The sequence below is a fragment of the Phalacrocorax carbo genome, chromosome 6, assembly GCF_963921805.1.
Source record: "Phalacrocorax carbo chromosome 6, bPhaCar2.1, whole genome shotgun sequence".
Classification (NCBI taxonomy): Eukaryota; Metazoa; Chordata; class Aves; order Suliformes; family Phalacrocoracidae; genus Phalacrocorax; species Phalacrocorax carbo.
Window position 1 is genome coordinate 22,208,778 of NC_087518.1, and position 19,366 is coordinate 22,228,143.

Sequence of the window (19,366 nt, forward strand, 5' to 3'; positions counted from 1 at the left end):
TTAATATTGGAAGAGGTATTTAGTTTGGGATGAGAAATGTGGGGTGGAAATAACTGGCCTACCCTAAAAAAAATGGAGGGGGGGATTAAATGGGAAAAAAATTCTATTTGAAATTTAATTCAACCTGAAACAAACCAGCTTGTATTATTTGTTTTTCCTATCCTTGCTTCCGTTTTACTCTTACTTAGCTTGATTTTTAAGCAAAACCCGGGTTAGAAATGCCCATGTGGGCCGTTTATGCATTTTCCCAGTGTAACTAGAAAGCGCCCACATTGCTTCCACACTTCCCAAATGTTTCCCCCCACATTTTCTTTATCCCGCCCTCCGCCGCCCTTGAACCGACCACCCCAACAAACCCCCGGGGGCTGCCCGCGACGCGGCGGGTTGTGGGGGGCTGGGCGGTGGCCGCCGCGGCGGGCACTGCAGCACGGCGGCCGGCACGTGCGCAGCCAGCTGCCGCCGCCGGCCCTCCGCGGAGCCGTAGGCCGGTCGCCGCCCCCTGGCATAGAGGGGAGCGGAGGGAGGGGGTACAAGAAGCAGGGCTGGGTACCGCCCGGCCCTTGGCCCCGGTTGCTTCGCGCGGGGTGGGGGAGCGAGGAGCTGAAGATGCTCGCGTGGTGATGCTGGGTGGAGGAGGGGGAAGCTGGTGGGGCTGCCTGAAGTGGGCGGAGGGGAGAGGGCGGGTGTTATACCATCGCTCCAGGGAAGGCTGAGCATTTGCAAATTCTGGCTCCAGAGCGCGGGAAGCATCGTCTCCCTGCCGGCCGGCCGGGCAGCAGCCGCAGAACAGGACGAGGCTTCCCGGTTTCTCGTTATCCTGAGGCTGCTCGCCTTATCCCCGCCTCTGCCGCCGGGCGCTGGTGGCTGCCCTGCCCCGTGCCTCCCGAGCAACAGAGCAAAGAACGGCAGCCCGCGGAGGTCCGCTCGGAGCCGAGCACTGAGCTAGAGACCCTGTCCCTCTGCCTGCCGCGCAAGCACAGGCAGAGCCCTGGGTGAGTAGTCCAGCAGCTCCCTTACTCCCGCAGGCAGGCCAGAACCGTTGAGGCTTCCTTCTCCGCATCACTTTCTTCTTATGTTCTCAGTTATCTGCAAGGTGCAGATCTCTGTCCTCTGGTAGGTTAGTCAAGCTGGGATCCTTACTTGGGGAGGGATTTTTGAAAGGCTTTCTTCTCTGCAGCTTAAACCAACGTCATACTACTAAGCTGTCTGTCTCAATTTGGAAATATTCTTGTCCTTCCTTTGTATATAAGCTTCTTTCCCCTCCCCCCCCCCCCCCCCCCCCCCCCGCTTTCCTTTTTCCTTCTTTACAACTCTTCCAGCCTTATGGAGTTGCCTCTTTCACTTTGATCTGCAAATTTATGTAGGTAATAAGAAGCCAACTGTAAGTTGAGGGACTTCCTAGTCTTTGACGGTTATTACTAAGAAGTGACTTAAAACATCTGTATGTTCTTATTTTGTTCTCCCCTAGGCTGAAGAGTCATGACAGCTGAAAAGACTATTCCTATAATTAATGGCAAGCCAGAAGATGCTCTGGACCCAGAAGCCTCAAGTACCAACCTCGTCCACAACAATGATAAGAAAGTTCATGAACGAGGCCACTGGAACAATAAGGTTGAATTTGTGCTTTCTGTGGCAGGGGAGATTATTGGATTGGGAAATGTATGGAGATTCCCGTATCTTTGCTACAAGAATGGAGGAGGTAAGATGACATCCTATGTTGATTTACAGCTCGCTATAAACAAATGGGAAATAAAAAGTTAAGAATACTTTATAGTGATTTCTTACACTAGTTAAGAGATAGGTATTCATGGACACAAGTTGCTCTTGGGGAGATTCTGACTGGACACAAGAGAAAAGTTTTTCACATTGAGGAGAGTCAACCATTGGGGTAATCTTGCCAGGGAAGTGATTGACTCGGCCATGTTGGTCACCTTCAAGAGTTATCTGGACAGGGTGCTGGGCCATCTTGTCTAGACTGGGCTCTTTCCAGAAAGGTTGGACTAGATGATCCCTGAGGTCCCTTCCAACCTGTGATTCTGTGATTCAGTGATTCAAGAATTCAGTGTATGTGCAGATAGGAAATTATTAAGCATCTGACAAGTAAGGAAATTTGTGTTTCTCTTTCCTCCCCAGATATTGTGTGGCTTACTTTCACAAGATTTTTTTTGTGTGTTACAGAAAAAAAAGAGTCTATTTTTAAACTAAGATTTTTAATGTGGAAGGAGTTAGTGTTCTGTTAAAGTAGTACACTGTGGGCTTTCTTGTGCACGTGAATAGAGACCCAAGCTTACTTAAATAAGTTTGCTTGATGTAGAAAAGAATGCAGTAGTTTATTTTTCAGAACAGCATACTTTAGAGAGGATGAATATTGTTTTTGATAATGCCACAGATTACTTTTTTTTTGTCATATGAAAATTTATTTACCTTGGCAATACTTTTTTTCCTCATTACTTCCCAAATCACTACAGTAGGGTAGGGGAAGATGTAAAAGCTGCCTGTTACTCAAAGAAGAGAGCAAACACTATAAAATTTAGAGTGTTATTTGAGAGAGAAAAGAACAGACTTAACTTCTGTAGAAGTATAACATGTGGCATGTATTGATTAGAGTTAAGTATAAGCTATGTAAGGTATGTGACAGTTAAGAGCAAGCACATCAACTGTGACTGTGAAGCAATGAGGAAAGAAAAATATATTAAAAATTTAGTTTAGAATTCTGTGGACTGGATTCAACATTCTCCCCAGTTAAGACCTGAATCAGTGTTAGTGTAAGCATATAGGCTGAGAGAAAAAGAATACGTTCAGTGGCTGATATGCAAAGATCTATTCTTTAATGAGTTTGTTTTCTAACAATGCTGTGCCAAATTTATTTCCCTTGTCCCTACAAACCTAGGCACAGTTTTCTGAACTCAGGGGTGGTTTTGGCCCATTTTTGTCTGCTGTTTCTGTAAGGCTAGTACTGTTTTGGAAGATGTGTTTATGATTTGCAGCTCCTTTCTTTATACATCGGTACTTTGGCAAAACTAACATAACAAGAATTCACCTGTCTTCAGAATAATGTTACCAAGTACTGCTCTTACTACATAAATATTAATATACTGGGTATGATATGCAAAACAGTTTCTTGTTGATTGTCAAGGTTTTCACAGAGAAATTTTGGCAGGGGAAAGATAGAAATACTTTTTCAGTATATAATGAAGATTTCCTTGTTCATACAGGAACGTTTCCATGCCCATTTGTATGTATATGCTAGCTTGGGAAAATTTTTAAGGCTATAACATTAGGTAGAAAAGATTCAAACCATGTTGTTGGGTGATTTGGTGAAAAAGTAATGACTTATAATGTTATACTTAATCACCACTCTATTCTTAAAGAATAGAATTAATGCTTGTGGTTTAATTAGTCATGTCCTGGTACCATGGGAAATTTGCCATTGACTTCAATTTTATTCAATGAGGACTTGGTGTATGACCTGTGCTTTTGTAACTCTCTGGAATGCTCTGCTGGAATTAGACCAGAGTTGGATGTGTTTGATGCGTCAGATGTAAATACTGAAAACTACTTAGTATGTGATAAGTGAAGACAATGGTAAGATATATGAGCTAGTTATGAAATAACTTGCTAGATACAGAACAAATCTAGAAGCAGTAGTATGGAACTTCTGAGGTCTGACCTCTCGCTGGTTCTTACTCTGAGTAGTAAGTACACAGGTAGTGTAGGCATAAGCTTCTATAATTTAAATTTATTCTTATAGATATTGGGGTTTTTAGGAAAATCAATTTCTTTGTATGTTTAGAACTAGATATTTCTTGGAACACGATCTGTTTGTAAGCTGTGAAACCCGATGTCCTCTAATTTTCGTGATGTATACCTGTTGTAGAACAGTGTTGGAAAAATAATCAGAGCTAATCCTTTCAATTTCAGCAAGGTGCCATCTTAAACTCACTGTGATCATGTATGAGAGTGGGCCGAGCTGGATTTGATAATGGCCAGCAGTTCACCTGGCTTATAAGGATTTTGTTCAAACTGTTTACACAGTAAATCTTACAGAGAAACCATGTTTTAGATTCAAGGATTCCATTCTTTGTGAAATCCACATGTATTGCTTGAGCTGTAGCTGAGATTGAACTTTAGGCAAATTGTGTTGTTGAGGGAAGAGACTACTCATGAAGGTATTTCTCTTGATGTGCTGTGTCATCAGACCCAGGAAAAGAAATTGCAAGTCAAAACAGCTGTATTTAGTTGTCTCAGCTTTCTACGTAAAGTGATCAAAGCATAACAATTGTTGCAGGTTGTAGGTGTGTTGTGGTGTTTAGGTTTTTGTATGTGGTGCTTTTTTCTTTGGTTTTGTTCGTCATCTTTTTTAGTTTTGTTCTTGGTTTTGTGGCGTGGTGGTTGGTTTTTTTTTTTTGTTAAGATTATGAATGGGATACCTATTTGCCTTGTTGTGGAATTTTTCCTGTTGTAGATTATTCAGAAACATTTTGTTCATAGTTAATATTCTGACAGAGTTTTAGTATTTGAGAGGTAGCTATTAAGGTGCTGTTCATTAATGATCAAATTGATCTTCAGGATTCCCACTGAAGGAAGGAAATGCTGCTATTGCTAGAGCTAAAAGAACTGATCAATGTGTGCAATGATAGGAACACGTGTTTTGCAGTGCTGCCCAGGAAAAACTGCATCCACCACAACTCTTGCGTGTTTAGCCCGTCTTGTGTTGATTTGAAATGGAATAAATGGTAGGACACTTACATCATTCAATGGAACCTTTAAATGAAGTTAGTGTTGTGGGATTATTTGTTTGGGAGCAAGTAGGTTGAGGCTTGGATACGTTATGCGTATTCTACTAACTGTTTTTTTTTCATAACTGAGACAGTTAATGCTTTGTAATTTTCCTACAACTCTAGATAAATTTTCTGTGTACTACTTTGCTGTGCTAGTCTGCCTGGTTAAACTGTTAAAACTTTCTTGGTATGAGTAAAAATTGCAGAATCAGCTATTTTGTGCTTTCGTCTCAGTATTCATTTCCTTCTTTCCTTGTTTCAGTCTAGACCAATATAGTTGCTTGCTTTCTACCTCATCATTTGACTCATCAGAAATTCTGAGTACTTGGGGAACGAGGAAGAAAATTCTTTATGCCTTATGTTGATGGATTCTCTATATAGTCAAAAGGCTCTATTTTATTCCTTTTTATTTAGGTTCAGTTCTAAACGAAATACCTAAAACCTATGTTACTAGCAAGTGACATTATGCCTAAGGTATATATCTTCTCTCATTTCTTTTCTTCTGCATACTTCACAGCTGTGTTCTTCAGATGTCACACCTAATAAAATGATCATTCATTAAATAGTATAATACTTCTGCTATTTGTTAATCTATAAAAGAATTTTTTTGTAGTTGTATACAACACTTCAGCATTGAATTGAACTATTCATTTTTGTGCTGGGGTTTACTGTCAGCACCTAACAAAAATGTTTATGCTTTGTTATTGTCCTGCAGTTTCATATTAATATTTCTAGCTGATAAGGCCAACCCTTGCTTTCCTGTTCTTGTAAGCAATTCTAAAGTTTATTTCATCATTCCCTTTTCATGATCCTTGTCATCAGGTTTATTCAAATAACATACAAAGGACTTTTTGGATATAATTTCTGTAAGACTTCTTCCTCCCTGCTTTCTTAAGAAAAGCAAGGAAGAGAAGATAGTGTAGACTGACTTTGTGATGATCAGAGCAGAAATATGTGGCTGAGCAAGACAGTCATCTTTTCTGTGTTTGAGAGACATGTGAGCAGTGTTTAGTCTATACTGAGGAACTTGGGTCTGGTCTCTTTTAGACCATGATATTGGCTTACAGGTTAACCTTTGATATTTGGAGCCAGGAGTAAACCCTTTCTGCACTTTCAGCATGATGCCTGAGATGTGGCTAATAGGTGATCCTTCCTTAATAAAGAAAATTAATTTCTCACTATGCTGTTAAGGAACTGTATTCATTATAACCAATACCCCCTCAATATTTGCTTGTAGGTGCTTTCCTCATCCCATATGTGGTTTTTTTTATTTGCTGTGGAATACCAGTTTTTTTCTTGGAGACGGCCTTGGGACAGTTTACAAGTGAAGGAGGCATTACATGCTGGAGGAAAGTTTGCCCTCTATTTGAAGGTAACAAACAGTTATGTGTTCTACTGCAAAAAAGTGCATTAAATTTGAAGTAAAAGAAAATAAATTGTATCAAAATTGAAGACACACTTAAGTAGCAAGCATTTGTTTTTAAATTACTTGAAAAGCAAAAGTTTTCTATTGTCTCTCACTGTTTGGGTTTTTATTTTTGTTCCCCCCCGCCAGGCATTGGATACGCTACCCAAGTTATAGAGGCACATCTAAATGTATATTACATCATCATTTTAGCATGGGCTATCTTCTATTTGTTTAACTGCTTTACTACAGAGCTTCCTTGGGCTACCTGTGGGCATGAATGGAACACAGGTATGATCTCAGTAGAGATTATTACTATTAAATACTTCTAAGTAATTGATTAATATATTAAAATGTCAGGAACAAAACTATTCTGGTAGAAAAGTCTGTGGAAATGGGCCAATCACATCACACTATACCATGATAAAAGAATCCTGGAGTCCTTATTCATACCTTTTTATTTTAGGCCGTTGTAGAAGCACTTGTTCCTGTAGAATATGATTTCAGATAGCAGAAAATTTTGGATTTTGTTAATTCTGTAAGATAGTCTGGCTAAATCCCAAGGCTCTTATTTGCAATCATATCTATTTTCCCTGAATACAGTAAGTGAATTGTACTGAAGAGCTGATGACAGGTTACAAACTCGCTTTTTCACTCTAATGAAGTCAGGAGGAGTTTAAATGGAGAGGAAAATATTACATGTGGAACTTTGGATTTGGTATTTTTAATGCCAGATGTTGAGGGAAAAAGTTCATCAAGCTATTTTTGAAAACTTAGTCACGTAAATAATCCTTACTGCATGCAAAGTAGCCTCTTACATGAAAGATGAGGTATGTATTTGTAAGGGTTTGCAGTGTAGGGCTCTGCATCTGTCCTCTCATCGATATTTTTATCTGTAATGCTCTACTTAATGCATTTGCAGATCACAAACATCTAGGGGAAGAATAAATACCTATGCCCTTATTTCCACGTTTCTGAAGTTTTTTTTTCCATTTATTCCTTATTACTGTCTGATTTCAAATCCTGTACCAATTGTATTGTCCTTCATGGTTTTTGGTCATTATCGTGTTCTTTGAGCACACCTAAAGCTATCTTGAAATCTTACAGTTTAGGTTATGTTAGGGAACTAGTCTTGGGCCCAACAGATGTGGAAGGCTTCAGTATCAATTTTGGCAACCCTGCAAAGGAGCTTAGCCAACGTTGATCACTCTTCAAATACTAAGTGTCAACTCAACAATGCTGTGCTGCTTTGATCTCTTTTCCCTGTATTTGAGATAATAATAATAAGCCAGAATGACTTTTCATTTGCCATATTAAGGTAAAGTGGAAACATGTTGCTGGCAGTGTTTCATAAGCCAATTGTTACCATGGGCCATTGAACAAGCAGTTGAAGTAGGAGTATGTTGTAATTCCCAATCAATAGATTTTCTTCTACCTTAGATGGTTTACTCGCCCTTGCTGTTGCAACTGTGTCTTCGGAACATGTTATAGGATAATGTAGTATATTGCATGGATTTTTTTTTTGAATACGCCTATGACCTGGTGATGAAAATACAGTGTTGCAGAAGTAACAGGTGTGGCATTTTTGTGTACCTAGAAATCCTTTAACCACATATAGAAAATGTATTATAGAATGGTGGCTTTACAGGATGCATAAACTAGAAGATTCAGAAAAGAAATGTGCTTACATGTCAATATAGCAAACTCTTTTTTTGTTCTTTTATAGAAAACTGTGTGGAATTTCAAAAACTTAATATGAGCAACTGCAGTCAAGTCTCTTTACAAAATGCCACTTCTCCAGTGATGGAATTTTGGGAGTAAGTGCACGTAAACTTTGTTTGGTCAGACTATTCATTATCTCCCAATATTTGATCATTTACTCATGATTAGATACCTTGTAACCCTATAGCACTTAGTGACATGAGTTCAGCTGGAAATGTTCTCATACTGCCAAAGAGGGTCAGGATGAGAGTTTTAACTCTTTTTTTTTTTCAGAGGATACAAGGAAAGGAATTCCATATCCTGAAAGAACATAGAACAAAGTGTGCCTCTCACTTGGGAGCTTGGCTCCTGCTGCTGAGGAAAGAGCCTCAAACTCATACTAATGAGGAAACAGAGGTGAAAGAAAGAGGATTATTTTAAATATTTCTTGTTGTTTTTTTTTTTTTCCAGGCTGTTTCTTGTCTTAAGAGTTTGGGAGTTGCCTCTTCATCTTTGTTTGAATTGACTAACTCAAACAAAGTTCTGTTTCTGGTTCTGGTTCTGTGTCTTTTTTTTTTTTTAATTAGAAAAAGAACTACATAAGTGTTAGTTATTCAGCAACAATAATGGGAGAGTTTAACTCTCATGCCTCCTTGATTCTGTTTTCTAGTTAGAGTAATAGAAGAGAATAATATCTTCACAAAATACGGTCTGCTTTTGTGATGACACATATTTTTCTTACTATAAATACTTAATTAGTGCATGTGTAGTTGCATATTTGTTCCTTGCAGGGTGCAGTGTGTGTTAAGACAGTCATAGAAATGGAATGTTACTTTTAGTACTAAGCTATCTCACAATTCAAAGTGTATTACAAAATTCTGGGATGGGTTACTAAAATTTCTTGAGAGCCTATTCTGATCTCATCAATTGTATTAATAAGATAGAGCCTTATTGTAAGGCTCTATGTTCAGAGCTCTGTTTTATGTTCAGGACAGGAATATCTACGCTTTTAAAGGACCATAAATTAAGGCTATCCTTGAAGGGAGAACTCTACATTGACATAATTTTCTTGAATGTTAGCATATGCTATTGTCTTTGCCTCTGAACCTCTCTGTCTTGCTAAATCAGTTACCTTAGCCGTCATGGGTGGTAGTTGCTGCTTCAGTAAATAATACTGTTTTAATGTGGTTTGGGTTTTCTTTTATTTTGAAATAAATCTGAACAAAGCATGAAAATGCATACTCTCTCTGGTTAAACTTTTCATTTAATTTTCTGTTCATTTTTAGTAATCTGAACATCTAACATGTTAAATATACCTGCTCTACCCACTCCCAGCTCTAATGTTTCAGAATAAACAAAGAGTTTCTTAGGTGGCATCTCTTATTGGTATGACTTCGCTTTAACAAAAATATCTTTGGGGTAACTTGAACTAAGTTTTCATATAGTTGGAGTAAATAAACAAAGTATTTTCTCCAGTACTAGCCTTATTTACCCACTGTGTTTGTTTATTAAACAATATTCAAAACTTACAAATTGACAGTAACTCCAGTTACCCAGAGAAGTGGGCAATGTTCAATTGAATTATGTGGAGGGCACCGACTAAGTTTTATATCCTCATATTTCTAGGGTTTTGTCGTTTTTGGTTTTTTTTTTTTTGTTAGTGTTCATCTTTGGATTGCCTAAATTCCCATGTTAGTGCTATTTAGACATGTGTTTTAAGCATGTCCCCTTCTCAGAATTCTCTAAAAACGAATTTAAACAGGATTCTATAGCTAAACTTGGATTCAAGTTACAGGGGGTTTTAAATGCTTCAAATTTTGGACATATTTCCCTACTTGATTTTGGCTGAGTTAGGAATGAATTATGAAACTAGAAGGGATAATCAGATTTAGCCTTTTCTCTAACTTGTTTTGTACTCTTGGGTATACAAAGTTGAAACTATATACTCCTAAACTTATAATCACAAAAATCAAATGAGAAGGTAAACAAAATAATTTGTTATTTATTTGAAACTTGTGTTGTGGACAAACTTTTCATAATACTAACAGTTTATTGACCAAACTAGCTTAAGATTTAAACTTACCTACTTCCTCTGCTCAAGCAAAACTGAAGTTGCATACCTTTTCACCCTTGGAAAATGAATGTACTCTTTTCCTGCTGTGGAAGGTATTTGCTGCTGCATGGCTTCAAATTTTAAAATAGGCGTGACAAACTAGTCTAGAAGTGGAAGAATGAGTTTTATTAAATATCAGGACTATCTTTGCATTAAAATAATGAGGGTGAACAGAAGATTAAAATTAAGTTACATGTCCTAAATATATTGGACATAAATGCCCAGTAGAGGTCTCTGTGTATAGATGCGCAGTGCAGATCACAGAATAGTTAATACGAAGTAAATATATTACTAGACTATTTAAATTGTCCAGCAAGTCATCTTATAGCCTGTAGATCAGTGTTACCAGAAATGTTATTTCTCTGAGCCAGAGGTATTGTTCACATCATGTGGCTTTATTGCTTTATAAATTCTGGTGTCAAGAACCATAAATTTATCGAAAGACTCTTTTTGAAATAAATAGTAAAAGAAAAGTTGATGGGGTAGACTGCACAGAGCAGATGCTTGTTGTTATATTCAGAATTCATGTGGATAGTGTCTGCGAATCTTCATTGCTGCGATAACTAATCACTGGACTGAATTAATTTGCATAAGGACCAGGGTCCTTACAATTAATTAAGTTGATGACTGTGAAGGGAAGAGGGAGGCTCTAAGTTTCTTCTGAACAACCACAGCATCCAAAACCTTCACACTTTGCTCTCTGCAATGTCAAGTCTGCAACTGAAATTTCTGTAAGTTGTGGTCAAATAAAGACTATTGTGTAAAGGCTCAGCTGGGGTGAAAAAAGTTTTGTTTGGTTGTGTGTGGATTTTTTGTTGTTAGTTTGGGGTAGTTTTTTTTTGGGGGGGGAGCGAGGTTCGGCTTTATTTTGGTTACTGCATTTGTAAACTGTCAGGCTGATGTTACATCTTGTCTTTGATATTCATATCACATTACCACAGTCTTCTAGAGTATTCACAATATCTTCAGATTTTTTTAAGGGAAAAAAAAAAGAAACCCAACAAAAATGCTTGGGGAAGACTCAGTTTTTACACAAAGGAATATTTTAGCAGTGCTATGTTTTTCTTTCAAGCCCACTGCTCTCAGTCTGAGAGTTAATAATGCTGAGGGATATACAGGTTGCTATGTATCACAAAGCAGGCTAGACTGGCATTGTGTAAGTGCCAGCAGAAGTTAGTAGCAGGGACACGAGTTGGATTTAGTTTTGTGTGTGTGCGCATGTGTGTAAATGAATACACCAGGCTGTCATGGTTCAGCCACAGTCGGCAACTAAACAGCACGCAGCCACTCTGTCACTCCCCCCACTCCTGTGGGATGGGGGAGAGAATTGGAAGAGAAAAAGCAAGAAAACTTGTGGGTTAAGAACAGTTTAATAATTAAAATAAAATAGTAATGATACTAACAATGATTATGATAATAATACAATAGAAGGGAAAAGAGGGAAAACGGGGGGGAAAAACCCACAAGCCGTATCCCCACCAGCTGACTGATGCTGCCTGTCCCCGAGCTGTGATTACTGCTGAACTCCCCTGGCCAGCTCCTCCCAGTAAATATACTGGGCATGATGTTACTTGATATGGAATATCCCTTCAGCCAGTTTGAATCTGCTCTTAGCTGTGTCCCCTTCCCCTCCCGGCTTCTTGTGCACCTGGCAGAGCAGGGGAAGCTGTAAAAGTCCTTGACTAGTATAAACACTACCTAGCAACAACTAAAACATTGGTGTGTTATCAACATTATTTTCATACTAAGTCCAAAGCACAGCACTATGCCAGCTACAGTGAAGAAAATTAACTCTATCCCAGCTAAAACCATAACAAAAGGATGTTTTTGCTTCTGGCTTTGAAAAGGAGTCCTCTCTCTCTCTCCCCACCCCCACATTTAACTAGTACTACTAGGTCTCTTCCATCATCTAGGCTAGAAGGCTCAGCCCTTATTTATTTGTGACTGGAAGCAAATACAAATATGCAGTTGGTTTGAGGATTGAAAGTAAAGACTTCAGCCTCTCTGCTGAAATATCTCTAGCTTTTATTGCTTCTGGGGCCTTAGCTACTCCTAAAGCTACTGCTGAAGTCAAACAGCCACTCACCTAAGTGCAGCAATGACTGGATACTTTGCACTACTAAGAAGCTCTTCTGGCATGCAGATTAGTAGTTACCCTTCCTCAGGTCTGTACAGAGGATACGGTTTCTTTGCTACTCTAGCAGGTATAGACTCACTTCCTTTGATAATTCAGCATTCTCTACCAGCTTTGATGTCTGGGTCACAGAGTGTGAAGGCCTATTTATTGGCTTGGATGGTTGTGGTGTTTTGTTTTGTTTGTTTGTTTGTTTTTTAATAAAAAGGTCTTTAGAGGTAAGTACTGCAGTAGGTCCTATATGCTACTTTCCTTTTGGTAAACTAAGAAGAATCTCATTGTACATGCAAGCACCTCAAAACTGAAAATATTTTTATAAGCCTGTAATTGATAACTACTTACCTGTAGGTATACAGTGCAAATGGTCTGATCCTGCTAGAGGAGCAGTAGGCAAAGTCTGGGAGTTTGGACTGTCTTTACTTGTTTTCTTGCTTAGAAATATCTATCCCAGTTAATGTTTTAAGACTTAATTTGAGTTTGCAGAACTTGCCACTGTCTACAGGTATCAGTGTTGAGAACTCTGGGGAAAAATTAGGATATTAAAGGATTTCTTACCTTACTTAAATAGGACTTGTAAGCTACAGCCTTGAAGTTTCACATTCCATCTGTGTACACAGTTTTCTACGGTAAGCAGCTGAATCGATCAAAACTCCCTTTTTATTCTTCAAACTCTCTGAAGAATAGGCAAGAGTCCGAAACTTCACTTTCGATGTCATACTGGCACCCAGTATTCAGAGACTGTCCAGTTAACTACAGTTTATGGTGTTTCATCCTAATTGTAGAACTTGATTAAGGGTTATCTAAGAAAAAATAATTATAATAATTTTAAGGTACAGCACATAGAATATTTAGTGTCCAAACTTCAAACAGTTATTATTACTGCAGCTACCACTAATAGAGGTGTTGATAATTTTGAATGTTAGAGCAGCTCCATGAAAGAGAGCCGTGGCCATGGATGAGGCTATATTTATAGCCTGGGAAACAGAATAGAGAGGATAAGATACTCTACTCCATTGTTCTGTATGCATTCCTAGGAGAGGAAATTGTCTGGCAGGTATAGGGGACAGCAACCACGTCTGCGTACTCCCTTGGCTGCTGTTCCAGTCTGTCACCATGGTCAGGAATTTGAGGTTTCTAGTGCCTGGGAAGGGAGCTGGACAGACAGAGGGTCCATGGTTTTGTGGTTGATTCTACCTCAATGTTTTTTTATTGGCTGTTTAATAGCAACTTAGGCCTCTGTTAAAGAAGGTCTAGTTGTTGGCCTGTCATTCTCTGGAGGGGGTGGCACTTAGCATTTCCAAGTAAAGCCTAGTGAGAAAAAACATTTTTTTTGTCTAGGGGAAAGAAAAGGGGCTGTTTTCGGCAAAAAGGAAAAGGCACAAACCCTTTCCTTGCAAAGTCAAAAAGAGCTTTTCCTGTTTCATTCAGGCTGCAAATGACTGCAGAAGTCACATTGTGGTTAAACCCCACTACCCTATGAGAAGTCATTAGCAAGTTAAGCCTGATCCTGCAGCGCTCAGTACCCAGAGACCTTCAGCACCTCTCAGAACTAGGCCCTTTGTGCATGTCTTGTAGAACATTGAGTTGTGCCAGACTTGTTCGTTTCTCTTCAGTTTATAAGAGGCTGTGTGAAAACTGCTTTTTGTTTGGAGTCATGTGAGCTCTTGATCTGGTTTTCCTCAAAACAACTGACTTTGCCTGGTTTCAGTTGAAAGAAGTAAATGGGACAGGTGTCAAAATGCTATACTAATTTCTTAATATTGAGAGATAAATGTTACCCTAAGCCAGGCAGATGAACTTCCATGTTTTTTGATTTTTATCTTGAACATTGTACATAATGTTTTTCCTATTGAGAAAAAAATTACCTTAAAAGTTGCAAAGTCAAGTATTTGGGCATTAGGAAATACTAGAAGTAACACTGTGCAATTTTTTAGATCGTCTTTAGCTGAAGGATTGCCTGATATTCTTTCAATAGATCTGCTTTTTTATTGCTAGAGGATGGATAGGGAGCAAACACTGTGCAGGTATTAAATATTTTGTTGTTCTGTTCTTTGTTCATTTTCTTATGTTTTGTATTCTCATTATTATTAAGTTCCTGTTCTGCTGACAAAGTTATTAATTTAATCAAGGCTTCCTGGGGTGCTCAAGGTGTCAATGGCTTTGTAATCATAGTTTTCTTGATTATTTGCGTGTTCATTTATCTTCACAAAAATCTCGATAAGGTCAAATTATTCCCATTTTACAGAAGGGGTCTGAGCTAGAAAAACAGTAAAAGTGCAAAGTATGAGAGGCTCAAGACATTTTTTCATACTATTTAGCATTAGGGTTGCAAAAATTTTGTTACCATTAAGAAACAAGGAAATGTATGCAAGTTAGCTTTGTCCAAAGATAAAGGAAAAGAAATTACTAAACTGAAGACACCATAACACTTGTTTGAAAAATGTAATTTCTATTTCATTTCGAACAAAACACTGTATTTTGTGCACTTAATTGTTTATACACACTACTAACAGGAGAGAGTGAAAGCTGCTTCTGAATCCACCTACTGCAGTATAGCAGGAAGTTTGATAGCTAGGGAGTTCTCTTGGTACAAAACTTTAGGCTTTAGGGTAGAGGAAGGCTATGAGTATGGGTTTCCAGCATGATGGGTGAGCTTTTTGGTTGTTTGTCCCTATCCTAGACTCTTCTCTCTTTAAGAATCAGCTCTTCATTCCCCATGTTTCTAATCTTAGTTCTGGACACTTCGAAAGGTCTACTCAGAAGGCACCTAAATGTTAGCATGTTTCTGGGACATCAGTGGGCTATCTCAGGTCTTATCTTAATTCTTCAGTTGATTTGTTTACTTCTTGGTCCATTCTAGTGCCTGCCTGGCATCCCCACCAACAACTATCCAGTTTAGTGTCCTTTCCTAGGATTACAACCAATCCTGCCATTCCCACATATACTTTCTGCTGCGGTTTCTTCTTTGTATTGCAATTCATCCTAGTCTCTCTTGTTTTTTTTTTTGTCAGTTGAAATCACCCTCTGACTTTTCTCTATATCAAGTATATTAGTGCTTCCTACCTCCAGCCACCTAGTCCCAATCATTTTATCCAGCCAGTTGTCCACTTCCCAAACTCTTGTCTAGTCTCAGAATGGTTGCATACTGGTCTCCAGTCTTAACTCTCTAAACATTCTTTCTGCTCCTTAAATTAATTAGTCAGCTAATCATAGACTGCTCTTCCTTCTGCTCATTGCTTCTTTTCCTCTCCTCATGCCTATCTACTAGCGTGAGAAAGACTGACCTTCTTGTCCAGACAGTCTCAGTCCAATTTATATTCAAGTCTCCCTAACTCCCAGTCCTCTTTGTGTTTTTTTCTTCCTGATGTTCTGCAAATTGTGCAAAGTTAGTAACTATTGCAGCATTAGGGTATTTTGATGGAGGAACCTAGGAAGATTTTATCTGTATCCTGATGAAGTCTGATGGCATTGTGTGCTTTTCTTTTTTTCTTCAATGATAAGGCTGTTAGGCTATTGTAATAAATATTTTTTTGCTGTGCTTGTGGTTTGGGTGCAGCCAAAAATTGCCATTAACATTTTTGAAGACAGTTATTGTGAAAACGTTGGTTTTTTTTTAAACAGTAGGAGTCTGAATAAATATATTTGCATCTGAAAACAGGATTTTATAATGAAAATTTAAATAATAAAATTTTGTGTTAGGAGATGCATCTGTAAGTTTTGGAAAAGTGACTTTAAAATGTTACAAGTAGTTACATTTAGTAAGTTACCTTAAGTAGTTGTATGTACTTAAGGTAATAATAAACTTTTACTTGATTGTGAAGGTACCATGAACAAATTTTGTCTTTCATTTTCCTAGTTATTTAGAAAGGCACAGTTATTTCAGATATATTTCATAAAACATTAATTGGACTACCTACTACTTACAATGTCTTTTGGGAATTTGTAGCACTCAGTTGATTCCTACAATAAAATACAGGAAAGTTTTGGCCTGCAGTGCTGGCAAAAATAGAAATTACATTTTTGTAGCAAAGATCATACATGAGCTATTTAAAATATCCCTTAATAACACAACTGTAAAAGTTCTATCAATAATGTTGTTACCTACTAATAATAGTTGGAAAACATGCACAGGGAGCTGAGTGTTGTGCTTAAAAAATTGTGACCTTTAGAAGCTGCTGGCTGTGATATCCAGTTTTGCTGAAGAACACTAAACTTTTTTTTTAAGAACAGGTAACATTAAGGGCATTTTCATTATCGTTAATGCAGGAGCGTGTGTTTAGAGATATGTATATCTATATATGCACTTTTTTATATTGTAGGGAAAGAAATATTTGAGAAACAGTTCGCTTGTAGGGAAATGGAAAAAAAAGTGAAAGGTCTAAAATAGCAGAACCTTCATTGTGCCGTGACAAGCTTGGCCAAATCAGCAAATAGCAGAAGATGCCAGAATAACCAGGCATGTTTCTTCTGGATTTGCTAGGGTTTTAATTGGTTTTTCATAGAATTTCTTTCTTTCTTTTCTTTTTTTTTAGTACTTATATAAGAGAAGACTTTTACTGAAAGGCCTCCTTTCAGTTATGTCTGCAAATACAAAGTAAGCTTATCCCCTTCTTTAAGAGTTATTATGTATAGCCGCCTACACTTGTATCTAAGCAAACTTTCAAATGTTCTAGAAAACTAAAAGCAAGGTATGGTTGGTAGCAACTGCTGCCTGAAACCAATTCAGTAGCTCCCTAAAGAAGAGAGGTGTCTTGCTCAGGAAAAGCTGAAAAGTTACATTCATGTTTTACAAGGTTGCCCACCCCAATAAGTATTTTCTCTGGTAGTTTGCCATGGGAATTGGATTTGCAAGACTAGATATGCAAACAAATAGCATGTAACTCTTCCAAGACATACTTTTCAATACCTCTGGAATCATTGAAATATGCATGTGGCTTTATAAAGAAGACACTAATTTTCAACTACCCAAGAATGTGTCCATTAGATATACTCACTGTCTTGAAATTGAGAATCTTAAGGACATCAGTGCAAGGGATTTTAGAGATGCCCAAGTAACTCTGAAAACAATGTTAAACAGCAGTTACATTCATCTACTTCTTGGCTATCTCCTCATGGGTACTGCATAAAGTGAATAGTTTCATGCAATTAAGCAAGCCTGCACCTACTTTTGGCTCTTTAAAAAGTACCATCACAAGGAAAAAAAGGGGGGGGAGAAGTTTAGACACTTCCAAGAGTATTTCCCAAGTATAGCTCTATAGATTCAGGGCATTAACAGAAAAAGGAGCTGCTTGGGTTTTTTAGTCAAATTAAATGCTCAAAGGAGAGATGTTCTTGCTGTGCAAAAAAACCTGTAGTGAACATAGACTGGAAACCCCCCTCCCTTTTTTTGGTAAATTTTTTACAGTTCTCCACTATATTCTTATATGGCAGCAAGGAAGTAGATTTGCAGTGTCAGAAGGACTTCCTGAAGAATACTCATTAAATATTGCAATGGAATTCTTATAAAGGTTACAGAATACCAATCACTGCAGGGTTTGAAACAATGATGGAGTCATAGTTGTCCTCTGTGTGCAGAAAGGGAAAAGACTGAGATCTTCCTAAAGTCCCTTCAATAGCTGTTTTTTTAAAAATTATTTCAACTCTGCTGACTATTGGGTTTAGTTCACAAATAAAAAATTGAGCCAACAGAATTTAGCTGAATTAATTTAATTAAGAACAATACTGTAAGTTGCAAGTGCTACAGGAGTGTGTTATTTTATGGAGACCCAGTAGGTGTGAATGTGGACAAAGTTGTATCCATGCTTATTCTGGAGGTGTTTCAGTGATTACCACGCTGCTGCAGTGAAAGAAATTCCTGATGCAACCAGTCTCTTCTTAGTTTCCTAAATGTTAAAATCTAGAGGGGAAAAAAGATAGTCTGCAAAGAATAATTTATTTTTAAGACACTTCCTTTCTTGAAGATACATGCCTAGTATATGGTATTATCATTATCAATGTCATTCTTTCCCATGTCATCATCATGTAACCAGAGCTCTGCAGGTTGGCAAGCCAAAGGAGGGTTCATGCGTTAGCCAGTCATGGAGTTCATCCTCTGAACACTTGTCTCCTTCACTCCTACTAAGGTTCAAGTGGATACAAGTAAGATCATAACCAATTTAATACACTTGAGTCACGTGTTGCTAAATTTTGACATTCATTTAGGCAATACAGTGTAGATTATATGTGGTATAGGTGTAGTATGTAGTATATATTATACTCTGTGACTTACAACTGTAAGGGTTATCACCATTAAAATATATGGTCCCTTCATGTAAAAGGGAGAGGTCTCCTACACATTTTTGTCAAAGTCCTGCATCCAGTATGTTCTCTTCTAACATGAATTTGTCTTCATTCTGTTGATTGTTGCTCACTCAGTGAAGCTCAAAAAGTCTCCTTTATTTGGCAGCTACCTTTTAATATAGTCCTGTAAAGTATAGAATGGATGTTTGATTTATATTTTAAAACTGAAAAATGTTTCATAGCTTTGATAATGCTACTACACTGAGAATATTGCTATACCTGTTGCCTAAGACAATATTGTACCATTCTGTATGTTTTTTTGTGTCAGGAGGTAGTGAACCGTGTCAGAGAAAAACCTTGGAGAACAGTACAAGTAATAAAGTAATGAATTGACTAGGGAAGTAACAAGAAGACTCTTTTAAGGTTCATTTTATTGAAGGATAATTTTTCTTTTTATCTTGTGGTATATATAATATATTTTGTAAAAATACCTGCGAAGTTTACGAAGTAAACTGCTAGCCATAGAGTTTTATATCCTTTAGCATTCAACATAGATTTTGTAAGTTTATCGTATGAGTACCATTATCAAAAGTTATCATATGAGTGTGTAAGGCAGTGGAGAATACTATCTCAAATCTTTAGTAACTTGTATATCCTGTTCAGTACTGGGTTTTTTACTCTTTGTGAGAGAGAACCTCTCTGTATTCAAAGAAAAGTGGGAAGCATGCAATTTTGGTGAACTTGCCTTCTCTTAGCCGTTATTCCTTACTTTATGAGAATTTTAATGTGTCTTCAGTAAACTGGAGACTACTGACTGCAATAGAGCCTCTCTGAAATATTACTGATTATATGTTTATGTATTATTATTAAAATAAGAATTATTTCAAAAGTCTTTGCTCCTAAGCTGTTCCTTTTCCACCTTTGAGTTAGGCAGTCCAGATGCATGTATCAGC

General features: G+C 37.8%; 1 protein-coding gene across 1 annotated transcript in view; it reads left to right on the top strand.

Annotated features, from left to right (window-relative positions):
* Positions 1-693: 693 nt before the first annotated feature.
* Positions 694-19,366, top strand: part of SLC6A11 (solute carrier family 6 member 11) — a 112,696-nt gene continuing 94,023 nt past the window's right edge. Inside the window, exons 1-5 of the mRNA XM_064454236.1 lie at positions 694-992; positions 1,469-1,699; positions 6,019-6,153; positions 6,337-6,477; positions 7,913-8,003. Of these exons, the coding sequence (XP_064310306.1) occupies positions 1,480-1,699; positions 6,019-6,153; positions 6,337-6,477; positions 7,913-8,003 (587 nt within the window). The 5' untranslated portion in view covers positions 694-992; positions 1,469-1,479. The remainder of the gene's footprint in view (positions 993-1,468; positions 1,700-6,018; positions 6,154-6,336; positions 6,478-7,912; positions 8,004-19,366) is intronic.